This window comes from Psittacula echo (assembly GCF_963264785.1).
Source record: "Psittacula echo genome assembly, chromosome: 4".
Taxonomy (NCBI): Eukaryota; Metazoa; Chordata; class Aves; order Psittaciformes; family Psittacidae; genus Psittacula; species Psittacula echo.
In genome coordinates this window covers 113,436,104-113,448,230 of record NC_137738.1, presented here as the reverse complement: position 1 = coordinate 113,448,230, position 12,127 = coordinate 113,436,104, and the positions used below count along the sequence as shown (strand labels likewise).

General features: G+C 42.6%; 1 protein-coding gene across 1 annotated transcript; it reads left to right on the top strand.

Moving 5' to 3' along the window:
* Positions 1-89: 89 nt before the first annotated feature.
* Positions 90-2,764, top strand: FBXO48 (F-box protein 48). The gene is made up of 2 exons (XM_080614656.1): positions 90-393; positions 1,974-2,764. The coding sequence occupies exons 1-2, from the start codon at positions 112-114 to the stop codon at positions 2,133-2,135; spliced, it is 444 nt and encodes a 147-aa protein (XP_080470782.1). The 5' UTR covers positions 90-111; the 3' UTR covers positions 2,136-2,764.
* The last annotated feature ends 9,363 nt before the right edge of the window (positions 2,765-12,127 follow it).

The window sequence follows — 12,127 nt, the reverse complement described above, 5'->3', positions numbered from 1 at the left end:
GGGCAGGGTCACCGCCATGCCGGCGGGCGCGGAACCGGGCCCGGGGGCTGCAGATCACCGCAGTAACCCGCGGTGACGGGGGGGTGCCCTCCCCGCCCCGAGGCTGCGGGGATGGACGGGGAACGCGCTGCCGCCGGCGGACCCGCGCTCCTCCCCTCCGGCCGAGCAGGAGGAGGCCTGGCTGACTTCGTGGCTCTCCTCCCACCGGAGGTCAGCTCCCGGATTTTCAGCGACCTCGACGTTGAGAGCTTGTGTCACGCGTCCGTGACATGCAAGGGCTGGCACCGCGTCATCGAGAGCAACGACCGCCTATGGAGACACCACTGCCTGAGCGTGCGGGCTGTGTGCCGGCGGGAGATCGACTGCGACCGAGGAAACGGATATTCCTGGAAGGTAAATGTAACGCCAGCGACGTCGTGTCGGCAGCGTCGAGGCTTCTGGGATCGGCAGTGAAAGCGTGTCAAATTACTTCAGCACAGCTCACCTGTCCCAGGGTAATGGGAGAACCGCTGTAATCACAGCGTCACTCAGTAGTGCATCCCAACAGCTGGACATCTGGTAAAATACACACAGGGATGAGTTCAGGCTGACCTGCTTCCTGCCCACGACCACATCTGGCCAGCTGAGATTGCTCCGGTTAGTCCTCACCACCCCACACAGCCTCAGCACTGATGCTGTGAATGCCCCATCCTTGAAGTGTTCAGAGCCAGGCTGGACAGGGCTTGGAGCAACCTGGTCTAGTGGAAGGTGTCCCTGCCCATGGCAGGGGGTTGGAACTGGATGAGCTTTAAGGTCCCTTCCAACCCAAACCATTCTGTGGTTCTGTGACTCATCACATCAAAGTCTGCACAGCCCTAGCGTGGAAGAAAGCCCACATTCCTGTAGGCAGGGCTGGGGGATAGAAGACAATATACCCCCACTTGGCAGTATGTGCTGTCTGGTTGTATTTGATGGGAATAGTTCTGGTGAGGAATGACTTCCCAGAATTGCATCTTGGATAGCGCTGCTTCAGTACACCTTAAGCAACATGCATCCAGGAGGAAAAAAAGTCAGGTTAGAGACAAGGAAACAAGGAGAAGCTCTGAGAAGCTGTTTTGAAACTCTCTCCACACACGCTCCCAGTCACAGCTGCTCTGAGGAGTTCAGAGCTGATCACACTGGAAGATCTATTGCAGCCTGCAAGCTGAGGTAGATCAGGAAGGGAGAGGTTTCACAGTTACTACTCTGGACCAGCTAGAGCGTGATTCCCCACCTTGTTTTAGCTGGTGTGTTCGAGAGCAGGGGGGACCATGGAGCGGTGAAAAGAGAGATGCAGCAGCAAAAAAAAGGAAAACCCAAACCCAAAACAACCTAGTTCTGGGCTCTCACATGTAGAGGTGTTTCAGTATGAGGCAAAGCCATGAGCAGGTAGTGGTTGCCTTTTGAATGTACAGATCTTGTTACTCTTGTGCAGGAATTTCCAGAACTACCTGTACTGATTCTCTATCTTATCTGGTGGGGATTTGAAGTAGAAGGAACAAATACACAGAATCAGCATCTTCTTGCACTAAAAGATTGAAGACAGTTTTCTTGCAACAAAAGGTTGCACTAAAGGCTGAAGAGAAGAAACCAGCCAGCCTGCATTAAGAGCCCAGATGAGTTAAAGGTCACAAGTAACCTCAATAGGAAGAGAAAGTGAAAGGCATCTCTTTTAAGGAGTAAGGAAGAAAATGAATTCCTGGTTTAGGGTTTTCATCTTGACCTTCAAAGAATTAAGGCAAGAAGTGATTCTCCACCCAACTTAGAAAAGTTGGAAATAGATGAAAGTCTGCTTCTCAGTAGCAGCATACCTTCCTGGGCTTAGTCTAAATATCCAAAGACATGTTTCAAATCCTTTTTCTAGCATTACTCTTCCAATGCAAAAAACTTACTTGCATTGAATGCAGCTGAAATCAGTTCATTCCCAAGACTTGAGCTGTCTGTTTTTCCATCAGATCACGTTACTGAGAAACTACTGGAAAAGCAAAGTGAAGCAAGAATGGCTGAGTGGGAAATACAGCAACATTCCTTCACGGAACAGCTTGCCAGAGAAAAGCATGTATCCCATGGACGCTGACACATGGGGAGAAATCCTGGAAGCGGAACTTGAGAGATGACAAGCCAGCGCTTGTTCTAGCAATTTAAGAACCTCCTATCAACAACTCACAGACTGCCAAACTGTAAATATTTTGCTGTTCAAAATCAGTTGTTTGCAAACATATGACGAAAGCTTCTAAAAAAAAAAGTTATACATATTTTTATTTGCACTTTATCTGATTATTTTTGTGTAAAATTCTAAGTAAGACTAAATATTCAGTTGTTATTTTATATTTGTAAGTTTAATGTTCTGCTGTATTGTCAAAAAGGTGTTGATTGCACTTTCTATTTCAGTTTGCACTTTTTATTTTGGAAGAGATGACTTTTAACCAAAAAAGTGTGTTTGACTTGAAGAGTATTGTACCAGCAGCACAACATGAGAGCCCGTGAAGGCAGGCTGGGGAAGGGGCAAATCCAGACATTGGAAAGAAAAGGACAAGACAGCCACTTCAGGATCAGCTGAACATTCCCATTGTACAGAGCCCTTCTCTGAACCTGTATCCACTGAAGTGTGGAAGTGTCAGTGTTCAGCAGTGCTGCATTTCCACTGTGGGATTTCTGGATTAGTACTCCAGGCACCAGGCAGGACTGAAGCAGTCACGTAATTTACAGCCTCTCTGCACTTCAGTCATTTGCATGAGGAGGAGTAGAGCAGAATTTACTACTTTAAATAAAACAACTCAGATAACCATGAGAGATAACACAACTTCATATATTTTTGTAGTTAGGCTAAAAGACATTCAGAAACTTAGTTTTTTCCTGCATCTCCCATCACATGAACCCTGCTTTACCAGCACTGATTTTTAGTACAGACTTTAAAAAATGCTGCTAGTAAAAGAGGAGATGCCTGTCACATTACACAACATGGAAGTCACCACAAAATCAACTTATTGCAATTCCATTTGAGTATCACCTTTCCCTACTTACTTTGCACTGAAGAGTAAATTAAGCGGGAAAACGCTTTGAAGGCCCCTACTGCTGGAGTTATTCCTACAAAATTCAGTCACCAATCTGGGATGAATTCTCTATAGGAAGATTTCTACCATGCTTATGAAACTTAGTTAATGTGAAGTGATTTCAAATCAACTACTGTGGACTTTGGCAGAGGACCGTCTGGCAACGTATAAGGACAGAAACGTCATGAGCATGAAATTCAATGGCAGTAGATCAGGCCCCTGTTAGATACTGAGTTTATTTAAATTAGGTTCAGCCCTGACTTTTAACAGGGCCAGATAACCCTAGATGGAGCAGTAGAGCAGTTCTGCTCTGAAAATACAGACCATGGTTGTCTGGGCTACTGTCCAATATTGGGGCTTTTTGTTCGATGATGCTGGTGATTAAACAAAACCATTAGTTTAAACCTGTGGACAACTTACCCATTTTTATTTGCTCACCATTATTTAACTGTTGCAGAATATCTGGTGAAAATATCTAGTATTTTTTACTCCCCTTTATTGCAAGTGTGTGGGCTCAGTCACCCATCTCTACAGGCCAAGAAGAAACAGAACAGCCAGGTGAAACTGGTAGCTCTAAAATGCTTCCAAGAACAGTACGTTATCTGTGTTCCCTTTACTAGTTTGTAACATTCAACAGATTTCATCAAAACTGATCCACTTCTCTTAGCCTCCTACATTTTCCCCATTAGAACAAACTTTCAGTTCATAAGCACCAGTACCTTTTCTAAATCATGAGTAACATATCTAATTAAGAGAGCTTTCTCAGCCACAATATTATGTGACATGATGCAATGACGGCATAATGTTCCTTACACATCTTCTGCAATTCATTCGTTATAGGTGTTAGTCCCAGTATCAGGACCTCATTGCATTAGGTTGTATAAAGATGCACGGTATCTCCCTTTACTGCCAAAAGAGTTGACGCTATTCTTGGGGGATGACTACTACATTAGCCAAAATGGATGCAACATCCAAAATTCACTGAAGCTTCTGATAATCACCCTGCTGCCAAACATGGCTGAAGTGTAACACAGAATAAAGAACATTGCCAAATATAGCGGATGCAGCACAACTCTCAATGAATTGCAAACACTGCTTCCTTTATTATTAGTAATTCTGCTCTGAGATTATATCTAGTTAGCTCAAATAAAAAACCCAACACACACACCACACCTAAGCACAACAGTTTTTCCACCGAAGGTGCTGCCTTACCACCTGCTTACAGTATCTTTTTACCCTGACTTTAAGAGAGATAGAAGTGAAAAAAACAGTGCATATAAATTAATAAAGAAGAAAATAATGGAAGCAGTGCATCCTCATCACCTCAGGAGTGCCCAATTTCTTATTTACAGGAAAAGCGCACAATCATGGATCTAGTTCTTCATCCTTCTCACCCAGCTTCCTGTTACCTTCTGTCTCTCACTTCCAGACATTTATCCCCTCTTCCTGCTCCTTTCCTGCCTCTCAGCTGTCGGTTCTCATGTATTTGTCATGTATATGTCAGTATATTATCATGTATATGTCAGTTCTCATGTATCATGTCCCAGGATACAATTTTTAAATAGAATAATTATTCTGGTATAAATCCTAACACAGAATTGTTTCACTGTGCACTTTGCTGCAGCTCCCCTTCTCATATGAGCATAGGAATCACCAGTATCTGTCCTGCCTCTACCTCTGTCCGTATCAGGTGGCTGTACCTCTTTAAACACACAAGGAATTAAACACTCAGCTGTGCAATTAGACAAGGCCCGGATCTTTAGACATGGAGTAGCAGTGGTGTAAGTTTCTCATGAAAAATCTATTACTGAAAGAAAAGAACCCAAGTATTTAAGTACAAGTTCTCATTAAAACAAAGTTTGTTTCCCCCCTCCCTATGCTGAGCCCCTCCTTTAAGGGATTTCATTCCCCTTGGAAATTGCATTACCTCAGTTCTGGTCTTCTGCTCTAGCCCTCTCTGCCCCTGCACCACCTACTCAGCCTCTCAGCTCTGCTGTAAGCTGGATGTGCTCTCTTCCCCTTAAAGACACCCCAACAGCATCCATCACTCCAAACAGCAGCACTTCCTACACCAGGTAGTTTAGGTTCATTTTTTTCCCCCTCCTACCTTTGAATCAAAACCGCAGAAATTACAGCAACAGGAAGATTGTATTGGTCCTAGATTAGCACTAATGCATAGGTATTCTTCCCCAGAGAGCAGCCAAGGCCACGCAAACCCTCAAAGCTCACCTGCTACTCCAGGACATGCAGCGGCTATCCTCACACCTAGGTGGCTGGTGAAACCTTTTTGTGCTTCAATGCCCAGCTCTCTTACCCACAAGTTTTTGAGGAAGTGGCAAGTTCTACTTTAGCAAACCCCACTGACCTTCCCACTGCACTCACACACCACTTCTACCCTCCTACTCAGAAGGTGTCAGCTGCAGAAAGGTGCCCAAGGCATCCATCACCCAGGCATCCTGTTAGCCACACGGCCTTCCTGCCGTTCCCCTTCTGCCACCCAGCTTTCCAAAGACAGAGGGGCATTCTGAGAGAGCACGTGAAGCTTGTGTGGTGCAGAGCAATTAGGACGTCCTCCACTCACACACCCCACATGGCTTAAACATGAGCTTAAAACAGCCAGGCCTCCAGTATGACAAAAAAGCTCCCTTGCTGTATAAAATGTCCCAAGCTGCTGCACACAGCTGGACATCAAAATGCTCAACCCGAGTGTGTTGTTTCTGTATTTCCAAACCCGCATGTGGTGTTAGAACCTTCCTTGCGACTACTCGGTTTTGCAGTGCTCCATTTCTGAAGGGAGGAGCTGACAGTGTGGCTTTATTGCACCATGGTGCAGGATGTGGCTTTGGGCCACTGCCATTAACAGTCACACTAAACGAAAAAGAAAGCACGAGATGTTTAATCACCACAGGCTTTTCTTCATTAGACCACTCAAATCTCAAAGCTAATCTTGTCAAAAGAAGCGTTTCTGCTGATAGGCTGGCACTAATGTCTGGTCTTTATCCTTGTCATCTCTAGAACGTACCAAGTGGCAGAGTTATCCCAACTGAAGACAGAATAGTTGGGCTCAGGACTCGGACTGGCTCCTTCAGCCCATCAGTGCTGACAGAAGGGTCATAAAAGCATACAGACAGGAGGATTTTGGTAGTCGTGGTGTTACTATTTTCTCTCCAAATGAACTTAGGTAGAGGCCTATCAGATTCGCAGGAGTTGCTGAAGCAACTTCATGCTTGTTTTTCAGCATATTGCTTGTTTGGAAAAGCCTGTCCCTAAAGCCCTGGAAGGAATCACCTACTGCATTTAACACCACGTCAGCAGCTGCTTCTGATCAGCACAGCAATGCTAAAAACTGGGGGTTAGTGGTGTTTTGGTTTGGGTTTCTTTTTTCTCAAGCCTCTGCTAAGGGCTAGACCCATTTCAGCTATTCTGGTAAACCAAAAAAACCTGAGCTACAACTGTGGCTAGAAGGGGGAGAAGGAAAGAGGTGATGGACCGCAAACTCGGAGGTCCTGGGAGACCTACCAAGATAAAACCCTAGAGGACAATTCCATGTAGCAGCAGTTACCTGCAGCCCCTCAGCATTGTCCTGGGCAACACTGCCACCCGTGTCCGGCAACCCTGGATCTACAAAGCTGGGGGGGGTTGGAATAAAAACGAGCCTACTAAAGCATGCAAATTAGGTACAACATGAGCTTTTCTTGTTCCACATGTAAATATATTGTTAGAATGGCACATGATGGTTTTAATGCATGGCCCTTAAAAATCTTAACAGGCAAAGGAGCTACTGCTTTCAGATGTGGAAACATCGACTGCATAGGTTGCTTTGTGGCCGAGATGCCAGACACTTGAAGCTCTACACAAAGACTTCTCCAGATGCCACAGGACACCATCAGCCATCAGATGAAGTATTAGCCATAGCACTAAATACTGCATTTATATGCCTGAGTGATCTCAGAACACCAAACAGAAAACACCACAAGATGCGTCCTTTGCAACCCTAACTATTCTATGAATCTATGCTACCAGCTACCTATTGGAGGATTCAACTTGAAGGCTGAATTGCAGGTATAGATTGAGCAAGCTGGGAACAGGAGGAAAACTTCAAACAAACAAATCAGCCACCTCAGGTCTTCAATCCTAACAGAGGAAAAAAATATGTTGAGAAAGCAAAATATTCTTCTGCATCAGCAGTATCTTACAGCTAATAAATGAAATATGACAGGACGCTGCGAGAACTTTATTCATCTGTTCAGCTGAGAGACTATTTTCAATAGCTATTTTTCTGTCACAATGCTAAAGAACAAGAGCGCTGTACAAATTTAGCTCGGAGTTCCCAACACCTAGGTTTCACAAGATACAGTATATACAGCCATTTGACAGTACAGCCAATAGCAGAAGCTTGCCTCAAGCTTCATCACATGTGGCTGACCAAACTAATCAGCTTTTCTAATGACACCTTTATTTTTGAACTAGTCTTTAGACAATTTTGTCTTACTTATACTGCTCTTTAAAGCCATTCTAACATGCAGCTTTTATCAACACACATACTTAGAGACAATAATGCTGGGGGCTCCTCAAATACTTAAATAAGGAGACTATAACAGCACTTAATATCCATAATGTAACCAAACATCTATACAAAGCACGTAGGTATGAGGAGATGAGAGGAAGTTTTTGCTGTTCTCAAGGGGTGACCAGAGACCACTTGGTATGCTGTAGCACATCTAAAGTGCCACTAGGCGTTTATGTATCTGAGTTCCACTCTATGATGCCTAAGAAGCAGAGCTACATGTTTGCTTTTTATGTTAGAAAGCTTAGGTTAAAACAGCTTTAAGAAAAAGGAGGTGTTGTGGAGGGAAGATGTAACATGGGGGGGGAGGGCGGGGAAGCATTCAAGTAAAAATATTAAGTTGAAAAAGGAAAAAAAAAAACAAAAGAAAAAACAAACCACAAAAGAAACCAACCTTATTTTACCACTTCTGTACTAGAATGATGAAATAGTTCCTTTTATTAATCAGAAAACTTCATAGGAGGGTTAAAAATCTGATCCAAACAAACCTTCCTACTATTAAAAAATATTGCATGCATGCATATCGACTTTGTTACTGTACTTTCACCATCACGTACGAGGGAGACACAGCTATTTAAGCCTTCAAAAGCAGGACACTTGCATACACACATAGCAGAAGCAATGAAGGACAAAAAGGAAAGTTTCTTGGTGTTCTTTTTATATACTTCAGTATATAAATATTTATATACTTCAAGAAAGGATTCTCAATCTTTTCCTTATGATGTGGAAGCAGGTAGATGAAGAGACCGATTATACACTGATTTTTATAACTGATGCTCTTATCAGACTGCGATAGGTTCTAGTATATTTGAAAAGGAGAAAGGGGTCAATGGCAATACATTAAGAAAGTTCTCAATGTCCTTTTAATCTCTGGGTTTGAGGATGTGGGAAAATTGGGGTATCTAGTTTTAGATTTCTTAATTTAGGTTTGGTTTTTTTCATTAAACTAGTCAACCCCCACTCCCTCCTCCTCTCCCTCGATCACTCTGGTTTATTAATATTCGACATGTTGGTGAAAGACATACTGAAGGCAAATTTTCAATTTTACAACATCTTTTCCCCTCCCTTTCAACCGCATGCAACAGAAATCCATCAGTTTCATGAGCATTTGCCTTTAGTACCTTTCCTCCCTCCTTCTCAGGCCTTTCTCAGGGATGGAAAAAGAGAGGAAAATGTGTTGCTATCTTAAAAACAATAATTAGCAGCCTATGCAGGGAAGATGAAATGTTTTACTACACCCCAATACACTTACAGTGGAAGTCCAATGAAGTATGAAAAGCAGCATTTTCCTCAGCTTTCACACACAGTTTTACTCTCCCTTCAACCAAACTGAAGGGGGGGGGGGAAATTAAGCAATCTACAGGAACCAGAAATGAAGCGTGGAAAGCCACAGTTTTGGTTTAAATGTAAAGCAGGGAGTTCTTTCTGCTAATCCAGGGAGGGGGGAAAAGCTTATTTTGAGGCCAAATGAGAAACTCTGTTTCAAGAAATCTCATGAGCAACAACAAAAGAAAAACTTTGTTTTCAGTGGGAGATTTTTGAAGGGTGTTTTTTGCTTGCTTGGCTTGTAGATCTCCACCCCACCATCTCAAGAGGAAAAGCAGTTCCTAAAATACCTTCAGAAAGTGATGAAATAACCACATTCAAATTATTCTTCATGCATCAGATTCAGACTTCAATTACATCATCATCCCACAATAAAAACAACTCATAGCACACATGGCAGCCACCTGCCACATTCATCTTTCAGATGGGCCTGGACTAAGCCTCATTCTTACTGACGCTGCTTTCACTCTCCTCTTTCAGGCTACAACCTAGCACTGTAGGAGCCTGGTGGGAGCATTACAAAGGCTCTATATTGCAAAAAGGCTCCCTCGGGCAGCTGAGCCATGTGTGGTAGGCAGGCAAAGTCATCTTGAAAGGCACCATCGCTTCGCCAGTCAGAACACTGACCCAGCCTCAACCATTTGCTTTTTAAGTCATCTCTGAGTTCCTTAGTGCTGCACAAGTAACACAGAAAGATACAAGATATTCAGGAGCCCTGCTCCTGGGCAGCAGAGAAAGGGTTAGAAAGCAGTAGAAAGACCCCTTGCGGTCAAGCTTGGTCACAAGAAGCAGTACCGAGATATCCATCCTGTGTTCTGATGTTAAAGGGCAAACATCTGACACTTTATACACTGAAAACTGCTCATTTTACAGGCTAAATAATCTAGCTATGCAATTACTTAATTGTATAATCTGAAAACAATCATTCAAACCAGAGGCTGTGCATACAGGCTTGCATTTTATTTTATCCTAGCTTTTGAAAAGAACCTCTGGCATATCGCGGTGCATCATTAACACCTATTTTCCACTTTATTTATTTTAGGACAAACTTAACATTACTGAAAAACTATTCAAGTAGGTAGGCTAAGGAACTTGGCACTATTTATTGCATAGCACATGCAGTTTTCTCAGGCTGCCAAAGCTATCAAACCCCAAAACTCCTCCAAGGAAGGTGACTGGTGAGAATAAAAGAGATGAAGAGTCTAGAACACACATTCCCCTGTTAGCTGGCAGAAAACTCAAAAGAGGAGACAGAAATTTGAAGCCTGCCTTCTACCGTACACAGAAGTTCACACTGAGCATGGTAAGGTCTCCATACATCAAGGAGAAAACCACAGTTCACAGGCAAATATACGAGCACTTTCAAATCACAGACTAAAGGCACCCACAGAAATACCGACTGCCAGCAAATGGCAGAGAACTGTGAACTACTCATTTTGCTTTTTAAAGTTCCTCCTATCCTCGCCTACAGTTTTAAAAGGTACGAACTGAAAAACAGAACAAAAAAACCAACAGCTCACCCCCAATCTACTAAAACGTTTCTGTGTCTCACCAGAAAGGTTATTTAAGGGAAGCTTTCAGGCTTCTTGGTGTTATCCAAGCCTGAACAAAAGGAAGCACTTTACAAACAATAAAAAGCATTTAACCAGAGCCCTGTGGAGCAAGTTGTTTAAACTTGAAATAACTTCTGAAGTATTTGAGAACAAATTAGAAGCAAACACACAAACAAGGAAATTATTGGTGTTTAACATTTGTAGTAAGGTGAACTCAAAGCCAGAAGCAGTATTACTGCACTGAAGAATGATCTGCAATACTACAAGAACAAATACAATTGAAAACTTCATCTAAAAGAGACTTGACAGTACACACTAGATCATACCTCAGAGGCCTTAATAGTTTTTCTCCCCTTTATGAACACTTTGATTAAAGATTCCTCAATAAACTGCTCTATTACTAAAACCACATTTTCAGTAAATCTTTAACACTTTCTGTTAACTACTCCCAAATTAAAAGCAAAAGCAGCACATTACAAAGAACAGCACCAAGATAATTACATTTAGCAACAAAATAATACTAACATTACCTTTCAGAAGAAAGTAGGGAAAGTAAGCAACTCCTGGAAACCACTGCTAAAGATGCATTAAGACAGAACTACTTCCATATGCAGTTTATTTAATTATAAGAAGTGACACCTGTGGCTGAAAGCTTGTTGGGTGGTTGTAGTCCTCATGGGTGTTATTTTTTTCAGTGTATGGAGTTTGCTTTTTCCTTGGTTTTGTCCATGTTTTCTTTTAAACCATGGAAGAAGGAGCTATGTGTCTACAGGAGTGGTTTTATGGGTGCAGTGGTTAATATACATTCCTAAAAACCTGACTGTAGTAAGTACACAGTCAGAGTTCCAGTAGAGGGAAAACTGCTCAGTGTGAGATGCAGCAAGGCAAACACAAACCCAAGAGGACCTTTATAGAAGATTATATCATACAAGTCTTCCAGTAACTGAAGATTTTAAATACAGTCCTTATCCACAATGGTTTATTTTCTTGCCCTTTAGTCTACAAAAAAGAACTAATCCATGTTATGAGTGAAAAAGGACCTGATGTTGATGTATCAATTGCTGAGCGCACGGAAGTGTGATTTAAATAGTTAGAAGGTGAAAACAGATGGAGGAAGCATGAACATGAAGGTCTGCTCTTCTGTTTTTTCTCTTTCAATTAGTAATGCCTTGTGGTAGGCCTGCTCCCTCTTCTCTTGTGCTAGTACTCAGGATAGATGTCTCTTCACTTCCATGCCTTCTGAGTAACTAGGTTGGCCTCACAATCTATGCTAGACATGTAGCTGCTTTTAAATACTGAATTGTACAGCATCTATTTAGTATCTCTAGAAATTGTAGTGATGTACCCTTTTTCTTTTCATATACAGACATGTATTACAATATTCAATCACCACCTTAGCTCCAGTAGCTCTCTCCTTAGCAACTTTCTTGACTCAGTTCAAGAATTGTGACAACTGTCATCATCTCACTTAGAACTCCTAAGGTCAGACTGCTGGTGGTATTCAGGTACCTACTTTGCTTTCTAAAAGCACTGCCATGAGTTAGGAAACCAAATCTCTTTGAAAACTAGCCCCATAATAACTCTGTCCCATGATTCATCCCTTGTGCAGG

Bases quoted from the DNA above. Each gene is read 5' to 3' on its own strand.
- FBXO48 (XM_080614656.1), top strand. From the start codon at position 112: ATGGACGGGGAACGCGCTGCCGCCGGCGGACCCGCGCTCCTCCCCTCC. The intron at 394-1,973 runs GTAAATGTAACG...TTTTTCCATCAG, and splicing joins GAAACGGATATTCCTGGAAG to ATCACGTTACTGAGAAACTA.